This window comes from Brachionichthys hirsutus, chromosome 14 (genome assembly GCF_040956055.1).
Source record: "Brachionichthys hirsutus isolate HB-005 chromosome 14, CSIRO-AGI_Bhir_v1, whole genome shotgun sequence".
In the NCBI taxonomy this organism is placed as follows: domain Eukaryota; kingdom Metazoa; phylum Chordata; class Actinopteri; order Lophiiformes; family Brachionichthyidae; genus Brachionichthys; species Brachionichthys hirsutus.
The window spans coordinates 4,186,618-4,196,739 of record NC_090910.1 but is presented as its reverse complement, the minus strand read 5'-3'; the positions used below and the strand labels follow the sequence as shown (position 1 = coordinate 4,196,739).

Here is a 10,122-nt window from a genome sequence, read left to right as displayed (position 1 = left end):
CGCTGGTAGGGGGAGCAACTGTAACTGTGGTGTTTCCTGAGAGGTCTGCCAACAAGATGATTTAGACAGATCACACGTCTGGGCTGCGAGGATTCCTTGGACCTTGATTAAACAAGTCTTTATCCTGGGGGCAGAGTGAAAACCCATCACCTAACAGCGACATTTCCACCATGACAGCCGGGCTCCTCCACATTCTGGGACAATGAAGGCCTTACTTTCCTTCACTTTACAGTGGTGACAGAACAGATCTGGGATTTGCATAAACACCAACACAACTGCTTCTATTTGCTTTAAAAAAGAAAACAAAATAATATTTGTATTGTTTTTAATACAGGGCGCTTTTTGTAATGAAATATGTTTACATTCAACTTTACAATTCATACATCAAGTGTACAACCTAATTCATAAAATAGACCATCTAAAAAGTATACATGTTTGAGTATAGACAGCTATACCGGTTTAATAAGTAGAAGCCTACTTCCGTTCAATTCCAATGATGCGTCTTATCCAGCTAAATATAAGTTAGTGTTTAAAACAGCCAAAGAGGATCATTCACCAACAAACAAATAAAAACAAAATGGCACACAAAAATTTCCCATGCATTTAAAAATATATATCATTTGCAACAGGACATGCTTAAATCCACGTCATTTTCACAACTCTCAGCTCTACATTTCCCAGAATCAAACCAGCGCTCGGACACTACAAACATGGCCACAGGTCAGGGATACGGTTCACTCTTAACTTCTCAGATACGAGCAGAGAGATAGCGGGGCTGCTAAAGCCATTAGTAATGTGAAGGAAACAGCTTTCAAAATTCAGTGGAAAAACACCCTTATGACTCACGAGCCCGTCTAATATTGTACAGTTTCCCTTTGTCTCCGCCCACTCAAAGGATGCATATGAAGACCACAGCAGTGAGAGTGACATTACTGATATTATCTGTCTGAGTGAGCGAGTGCCAGTAAGTCACACTCCATTAAAACAACTCATTACAAAAAGAGCGTGCAATTTTAAGAGGTTCCTTCTTCTTCGTGCATGCAGTGGAAAGCATTCCAGTGCCAATTTCTTTATGCACTTTTCAAAATATATCAAAAAGGGGTTGAAGTCCAAGTCAATAAAAGCAGTAAAACGTCATCCCAGATACTTGGTTGCTATTATATTCCGGAGAAATGAGGCAGTTGCGCGGACGACAGACAAATGATCCCAACGTTTGACTCAGACTGATGGGATGGAATACAAGATGGCTCGTCTTGATAAGCTTCTCCATAGGCAGCATATATAGTTCAGAGAGTCTGAGGGGAAGAATCACAAACAGGAAAGAGAGCGACGAGCACGGGAGAAAAGCCGGCCCTGCATTGGTTCAGACGTGCCTGCTAAGGCAAAGTGCTCCACGGACAAGAAGCGTGATGAAGACGAGACGGGACCCTCGGTCAAAGATATTCTCATCGTCATACTGCAGACATTTAAGTGCCTGAATAACTTTGGTTTGTGCCTTCATACTCATTTCCCTACTTCCAAAAACAGGCGAGAATGGATAACATTTTGACCGAGGTCCCGACACGGCACAGAACAAAACCGAGGAAAGAAAGGCTGAGCTGCATCTGCGTTTTAGCGCAGCATTGTTGTTAGAAAGTGTGCAAAACGTAATGTCTGTGTGAACACAGGTTGTGTGTGCGTGTGTGCACGTGTGTGCGCGTGGACGGTCCACCCTGACAGCACAGCGGAGGGGAGACAGTCAGACTTCCACTGCCTTCATGTCTGAGTGGGGAGCTCAGCTCAGCACACAGTGGGGGGGGGGGTTATGTCTGCGTGTGTGTTTGAATGTGTGTGCGTGAGCGTGTTCAGGCGTGCGCGTGCCGTCTACACCAGGGAGCAGTAGCCGCCGCAGGTTCCACCTCCCGCGTCCTCGTCGGTGAGCTGGACTCCTCGGCCGTGGTTCTCGCTCTGCCACAGGCCGGGCGTCTGGACGATCTTCTCCACCAGCTCCTCGAACGCACACTGGACGCCGTCCCTGGTTTTAGCGCTCGCCTCTGGGAGAGGGGAAAATAAGAGGGGAGGGGAGGGGAGGAACGAGAGATAGAGAGAGAGAGAGAGACAGAAAGGAGCGAGGGGAAAAAACAAGAAAGGGAAAATGATGATACCACAAGCGTTAATGTCTGCATCTTGCTGTCATCACGCGCTGGACTCCCACACCGGACTGGCCTGCGGTGGAAAATGTTTCAACAACTGTCATCCCCAGACAGTTCAGAGTGAACCAGAGCAGGTTATTAGGAGATAAAGTCAACACGCGCACCACAACATGATGCTATCCAGAAACACCTGTAAGATCGATCGAGAAGTGAAATCAGAATACATTTGTGAGGCAGATTTTAAAAATATAACATTTTTATTCAGTCCTTCACTAAAATTAAAACCAGCCGGGTTTTTTTTAATATTCTGATACTGACAAATCAGAAAAATAAATGCAGAGGCAAACAAAAGTGGTTCCAAAATGATGGCTGGATCGCGTATTATTTATAGACACATGCAGGCATTCGTCGGCAGGTATGATAGCTATTTCTAAAGACGCTTCCTCTCTGTAACCGTCTGCTGTAACTCATGCCCAGCAGCTCGATGGAGCACAGGGATTCCTCCCGACTTACCTATAAAAAGCATGGAATGTTTTCTTGCAAACTTCAGCCCTTCTGCCCTGTCTAGCTCGCGGTTTTCCTAAAACAAAAGAGAGGTGATGGTTTATTCGAGGTCTGCCGGGTGGAGCTGGAAGCTACTGCGGTCGTCAGACGGCAGGGGAAAAGTCTTCTCGCAGACAAAGAGCAGGACACAATAAATTCATAATGCTCTACTTAGCGGCCATATTTATCCCCACTGACTGATTCTAGTAAAGCACCAAGGTCTAAAAATACAGACGTGGGGCTGCCACCATCTTCTACTTCTTTCATTTTTCAAGTGGCTGAATTTTATAGGCAATTATTTCGAGTTATTCATATTCTGTGGGAAATAATTGATGTTTATAGAAATGCATTTCTTTATATAGAAAGAGTAAATTTAAGCAGTTGTCCAAAGTTGGGGAACAAAAAAAACCCCACAACGTGCTCCTGTTTAATCAAACAACTATGCTAAAGTTTCACATGTAACAACACAAACACGCACCCGATCGATTTTATTCCCGACCAGCATTTTCACAAGGTCGTTCCTCGTACTGTACGTTTCCAGCTCGCCGAGCCAGATGTCCAGTTTGGCGAAGGATTCCCGTCGTGTCACGTCATACACTGTTCGAAACCACACAAAGGAGACATCAGCTAAATAAATACACACATCGTACATTTCCTTTTGATCCGACACAAGGCCGAGGGCAGGACATTTCTATCAGCACTTTCAAAATATACAGCAATAAGACAATTTCACAATGTAGGAATTATATTTGCGTTTTTAAATATCAAATTACTAAGTTGTATTATGAATTTATAAAATATTTACACACAAACAAGACTTAATGGAAAGGAGATTTTCATTTTTAAAAACTGTATTTATCATTAAATCCAACAGACCTTACATTTAAAAAGCTGCTAAATTGCTTTTTGAAATGAAAAGTACAGCCTGAACAAAACATTAGTGACCCAAATTCTGAGTTACTTCATTTTAAATAAAAGAGAACAATATGCCTCATCTAGGAACGGTAAAGAAAATGGGACTGAAATCAACGAACCAACAACCTCCTTGGCAGAGGTAATAAAGTTACGATGATTGAAGTCCTCTGATGGAATTACGTGGGGAGACCTCGTAATCCCACTGCCATAGCGAGGCACCTTGTTTTTCTATACATCATTAGACTGGTGAAAACACGTAGGCGGCAGAGGAAGTCTGTTTTAGAGGTTTAACTTTGTTCCTGTGTGTGTCTTCATAGTCATTTTGTACATTCATACCCATGTGAGGAGTCGGATTTAGGGGAATAAACCAACTTCCAGAGACAGAGAGAGCGAGAGAGTCGAGGGCTCACGCGTGTGTGACAGCATGAAAAGCCATCATTTTCTTTACAACCAGGGGTCTGGCCCCTGGAGTGACAGGGTGCATGCAGACATGCACACAAGGGGCTCGAGCAGTGGTGTGAAGAGTCTGCCTTACCCAGGATGACTCCCTGGGCACCGCGATAGTAACTCGGAGTCAGCGTTCGGAAGCGCTCCTGTCCAGCGGTGTCCTGCAGAACACAACCAGCTCAGCGCTACTGCACACAGTCGCAAGGAAAGAGTGGCTCAAGCAAAAGGAAAAGAGGGAAAGTCTGCACAAGCAACAAGACTGACTCCTCACGGCTCCTCAAAAAGCATGCGGTCAGAAAGGACGCTGCAAAAGCGCCATCTTCTGGCCACTAGAGAGAACACATTGGCTTCGACACCGAGTTTAACGGTTTGTCTCTGGGAGACAGGAGTGTGCGTCTCCTTGGTGTCGCTGAGGACAATGAACACTTTGTCACGTACCCATATCGCCAGCTTGGTCTTGTTACCGTCCACAGTGAGCGTCTTCACCTTGAAGTCGACACCTAGACAGCGAAGAGTCAATCCATTACGCTCTCTCTGCAATTACGTCTCATCCTGCTTCAGTCCCAAGATGGTGTCTCTCACAGGTCTGGCCAGCGGCCGCCAAGAATATTATACCTCGGTGACACGCTGTAATTATCAGTGATGAATTGTAAAAACAACGACACCAGACAATGTCTCTGAACTTTTGCTAACCCCAGCTTCTCAGACTGGCATTACGCGGATCCAATGTCCTGAATTTAAATTATAGTGCTACAGTAAACTCACATGCGCCACAAGGGCAAGGTGTGTTTTAATGTCCTGAACTGAAACCAATAAATGTCTGTATTCCAAAATAAAAAATAAAAACCCACCACCTGCGAAATGGCTCAGAAAGCCATGATTCACGCCTACAAATCCTGCCAGGTCCTGGAGGGACTGACATTTACATGAAAATTACAACGTTGCACCCCTTCCCCCTCAATGAGTAAATCTCTTCTATTGCCTTTGTGCAGTGTCTCGGTGAGCAGAGAATGCAATCCCTGGATGACATATTTGCGTTTGGGTTTAGGCAACCACTGACAGATTTACCAGGGAAATGCTCATTTTCGATGGGCCTGTTTTCACATCTGGGACTGGGAAAAGGTTTCCGAGCCAAAACAGAGGAGAAGAAAAGAAACGTGAAGACAGGCCGAGTATATACAACATACAGCATGTGTACCTCACAGAAAAATATACAGTCTGTTCACACAGTTAATCACAACAAGTAGCTCTTCCTCGGTGCACAAGGCGTGCTCACACACTGCTGCCAGACGCATGCAGAGAGTTTACATTTAAGATTTCTCTAAACCTCAACCAGCGCCTCTTGCTTTTAGAAACACACACAGATGGGCTTTTCCAAGAGAACACAGGACAAAGCATCTGTTTACTGAATCACAACAAGATGTTACAGCAGCCAGACTCCGAGGCCGGACCCAGCTCCACCGGCCAGCCCTCTGGTGGACCTCAAAAGAGCCCTTCATCCCATGTTAAAAATACACAGACCTAACCCTACTACATTAAAAACAATAAGAATGCTGTTTGCAGTGAAGAGGATGATCTCCATGTCACGCTGAACCCAAATGTCACTAAATTACCAAAGAGTCTGCTCCTTTCTGCCGGCCATCTATAAACTCAAGATCAAATGAAGACTATCACGCCTCGCGCAGTTTCGTTGTTGTTGGCATCATACATTTAGGCCAACTGTGTTATATGACAATGTGCTAAAATCTAGCTTCATAGGGAGACACAGCCCGATTTGAAGTGCTGTAGGGGTGATGAGTGATTTCAGCCTGAGGGATTTTGAATCAATACAGGAGGGCCTAATTCCAATAAAGACTTCTGTTGGGCCAAAGAGGCCAAGTCGGCCAAATAAAGCAGAAGTAATCCAAAGCCTGACCTTGAAAAGAAAAACTCCTGGCATCAGTGCTCTTGGCTGTTTGAACAAAGATAGCATTCACAATAAGAATACTGTAAAGCTTGAGTCGTTACAGATCTGTCCTTCGTACATCACTTGATTTATGATCCATCAAACTCGGAAGACCTCCATTTGCAAAAAACAAACAACGTACCACTAAGTTGACCATCTGGCCAAATATGATGGATGGTTTGGTCTGCCACGGAATTTCATTGCAAACTGTACATTATGTTTGAAATAAATCAAACAGCTTTGCGGCTGTGTGGTATCATGGTAGCTTGTGCTTCCCGCCCATCCAGGAGACCTCCAGATGGGCCTTGTTCCTGAACGTCACGTCAACTTCACTTTGACTCCAGAATAAAAGAAAAAGACTTTTTGTGTTACATTCTATCCAACAAACACTGGGTGTGCCACTGATTCAGGGGGTGAGTGTTTTCAACAAGCCAAATCTGGTCTAGGAGGAAATAACATGCGTTGCCATTTTGAGGATAGTTGTTCAGTACAATGTGTATTTGTGCCAGCAGGAAAAAAAGGTTTACGTTCATGCTCATGTTACCAAACGCTACCGTTGTCTACCGTCTCCTTTATAGTGCTCAAAAAGTCCAAAGGCAGAAATTACGCTGGACAACTCAAATATTCTGACTGCTGAAATTAGATTTAACTGCGGCTTTATTTTTGCATGCAGTCTGACCACTGGCACCTTTGACTTCGGTTTTAGATTCAGTAATAAAGCTCAAGGGATACAGGGAGCCATTATGTACAACACTTACAATGTGCATACTGTGTTAAAATGTGTTTTTTTTTTATTAGTGTACAATTACTTTGTTAAATACACCCTTATTTATACTACAATCCAGTACAGCAGCTCTGCTGCATATTCCACATTTACGAGACTTATAATGTTTCACAGAAGTGTTAATTCAACAATAAGTTCCTTATTAGTGCTAATGCTGTACTGGACTGCAGTATACAGAAATGTGTTTCTAATAGAACCTTACCTTTATTTTCGTTTGTTACTCACCTATTGTTGCTGGCTGTTCTGGATCAAATGTATCATCTGTGAACCTTAGTAGGAGGCTGTAGACAGGAATATAGAAATAATTACATTAAGACTTACTATGCATCACTGCATACAGTTTGAACAAACTTTTTTATGGGATCAGGTTTCATGTGGCACCAAACTTATCAAATTCTGGATCATCTCCGTTGCCTTTGATCTCTTTATCCTTCACCTGCATTACATGTAAAAGCTCCAGATGATATCATCACTAAATTAGGAAGAAGATAAGGTTCATTTCTTAACTATGACTAATGAAGAGCACGGCTCGTAATCACAGTAAGCTCAGTCCTTTCCCCTGACCCAAGTATAATTCTCTTATTTTTGCTCATGGGCCATGAGGAGGGAGCCGATGAGGCATGCTTGGGGATTGCCAAGTTAGAAATGTGCTCTGCGTAGGTCATTTGTTCAGGTAAATTAAAATGTGTTTATTCCACGCCAGGTAGACATCTCCGTGAAGGTTTAAGTGCTTCTAAAGATTGCATGGAAACAAATTAGATATCTGCATGCCACTCATAAATGAATCCAGTGAGTGCAGCTGCTTGACGACAGCACAACTGGCTCAGGATAATTGAAATAATGACATTTGAAACTAATTATAGTCTGAATTTGTTTATAGAATTAAGCAAAAGACTATTTGATAATAATCCTAAATTGCTTTCTGGAAGCAAAGCCCTGAATGATGCACTAGCAGACAGCGAACAGCCGGCCAACAGCCTCTTCTGTTTTCTACAAATATAAGCAAACCTAAATCTGCGTTATGGTTTTGGCATAAACGTCTTCCCAAAACTTCTTCAGCAAAAGACCACAAAAACTAAAACAGACACAGACCAAAGATTAAAATGACACTTGTATGTTGCAATCAATAAATTACAGAAATAAAATATGCAAGCAAATGGAGGAAAAGTAGAGAAAGTAAAAGTTGTCAGCACTGATTTATGATATAATAAATTTGTGCATATATATATATATATATAGAAATATATATATATATACATACACACACACACACACACACAAATAAACCCTCCCTACCAGCACTTGAAGTAAAATTTTCAAATTGTAATTGATGCCTTGTTACTACTACCGGTATGTAAAAAGAACTTTTGTAGCTGATGTCAGGTCAGCTGAAATCCTAACGCAGAAAGACTCTCCATCACTGTGAGACACGATTATATTTGGTACGTGGGTTGATTCCGCTGAGATGCAATGCACCCACTAATGTGAATGAGAACCGAGACACATTATAACTACGTGGTGCTTCTAAACCCGAGCAACTCCTGCGTTGAAGAGACAAGAAGCCATTTTCAATAATATAATGCACCAGTACAAGCGGCAGAAAAAACACAATCACTTGTTTGTGTAGCAATTTCTCTTGGTGATATTTTGACCTGGTCAGTCAACAGACATTAACGATAGAGAATATATGGTCACGTTGGTCAGCTGAAAAACTGAATTCATAAATGTAGTGTACTCTAAAAGATGTTCAGTCAGCAAAGGGCAGTCCATAATACAATCTTTCCCACTCACAGGCAATGCCTACAACACGGCGACTTACTACTCTAATATTTGTTTGAATTAAAGCTTTAGTAAAGTATATGATACGTTGTGTTTATCTCATTAGTTTCCCCAGGAGGGTATTTTTCAGTGTGATGGTTGATGGCTCGGGCTGACTCCCAGGATTCTTTCATGCAGTCTGCACCGCATTCATGGAGACCTGCAATCCGGACCAAATTCTCTCTTTGGCTTTCGACACAATATAAATTGCATGACTGATTTTGGTAAAAAACATCTGTTTTGAATATAAGCCTGATTTGTGGTTGCTAACAAGAAACTCTGATGACTACATAATGGAAAAAACAACAACTTTGTGGTTAAAGATATACAACCTTTACGTCTTCTGAGTCAGAAGAAGAATGTGTGAACAATTTGATCTTGACGTGGCTACAGATTCTTACTAAACTACAGAAACCGTGACGGTTTGCGATCGTCGTGCTTTCACTTATATTTGTTACAATTACCGGTAAGTATCCTGGTAGCAGTGTAGCGATACCGCAGCTGACAGGAGATCTGGATTGCAACATCTTCTGCCAGACATAAACAATGATGACGTCACATGCAGCTACTGTCAGCTAGCTGAGGCTAGCTGAATAGGAAGCACACGTAGTTTAATTAAGCTTATAATACACAGACACCCGGGCTTGACATTTTTTAACGCGTGGAACAACCACGAGCGACTTCTCCACGGACTTTAGAAGCGTGTTGACCGGGACATTATTTGGTTTGCGGCGAGCTAACGCTAGCTTGCTAACGTTAGCCACAACATCAATTTCTTGTGGATAATTTCAACTTACCTAGACTTCCCAACACCACTTTCCCCTATTATTAATATTTTCAACGTCGTTAAGATGTCTTCTTCCATTTCCCATTAACAATAGATTATGACACTGTTAATAAATAGCAACTACAGGCTTAACACACGATGTTTCTGAGTTGGTCGCGTTCCTGTTTACCACTCGCATCAGTCAGGTTAGATGAGTCGCTCCAACCATATCCGGTATGACAGCCTGTCACTTCCGGTGTGTCACAAACATGATCGTTTTCGCTTCTGTAATATTAACACTTATTAATATATCAAAAAATAAAAATAAAAACTCATAACATGAATGCACATAATCCTTTTAAATATTAAATTATTTAAATTTTTTAATTTATATTAAATTAAATGTATTGGGCGGGACAATACGTTCCATCTTTTGCCATTATATATAATTTGTTGAGCTGTGGCTTGTATTCAATACAAAACAATTCATTTTTGAACCCAGTGCCCAAGTCAACAATCAATGCGACTGTGTTGGTGAGGAAACCCACTAACAGTAGCAATAACAAAAACAATTGATCCTCAAGCTTCCAGGAAGCATGTGTTGGACCAGGCTATTTGGAATTTGTATTCCAGGTTAGATAGTAAAGAGAGAGAGAGAAGGATGTGTACAGGCTGGCCAGACAGAGACAGAGATGGGAAAGATGTTCAGCATGTTAGTGATTAAGGATAGAGATGTCAAGGTGTTGACAGAGGCCAGTCGTGTGCGAGGAAG

At 42.3% G+C, this 10,122-nt stretch overlaps 1 protein-coding gene across 1 annotated transcript; it reads right to left on the bottom strand.

The window, feature by feature from the left end:
• Positions 1 to 311: 311 nt before the first annotated feature.
• On the bottom strand, positions 312 to 9,540 carry rab18a (RAB18A, member RAS oncogene family). Its single transcript, XM_068747904.1, has 7 exons — positions 9,382 to 9,540; positions 6,992 to 7,047; positions 4,476 to 4,537; positions 4,126 to 4,198; positions 3,154 to 3,272; positions 2,646 to 2,712; positions 312 to 2,033 (listed from the first exon to the last, which is right to left on the bottom strand). Exons 1-7 carry the CDS (start codon positions 9,447 to 9,449, stop codon positions 1,864 to 1,866), a joined length of 615 nt encoding a protein of 204 aa, XP_068604005.1. The 5' UTR covers positions 9,450 to 9,540; the 3' UTR covers positions 312 to 1,863.
• Positions 9,541 to 10,122: the final 582 nt, after the last annotated feature.

Coding starts and splice junctions, on each gene's coding strand:
- rab18a (XM_068747904.1), bottom strand. CDS start 9,449: ATGGAAGAAGACATCTTAACGACGTTGAAAATATTAATAATAGGGGAA. Junction 7,048..9,381: donor AGTGGTGTTGGGAAGTCTAG/GTAAGTTGAAAT, acceptor TCCTGTCTACAG/CCTCCTACTAAGGTTCACAG. Junction 4,199..4,475: donor AGACCAAGCTGGCGATATGG/GTACGTGACAAA, acceptor TGTGTTCTGCAG/GACACCGCTGGACAGGAGCG.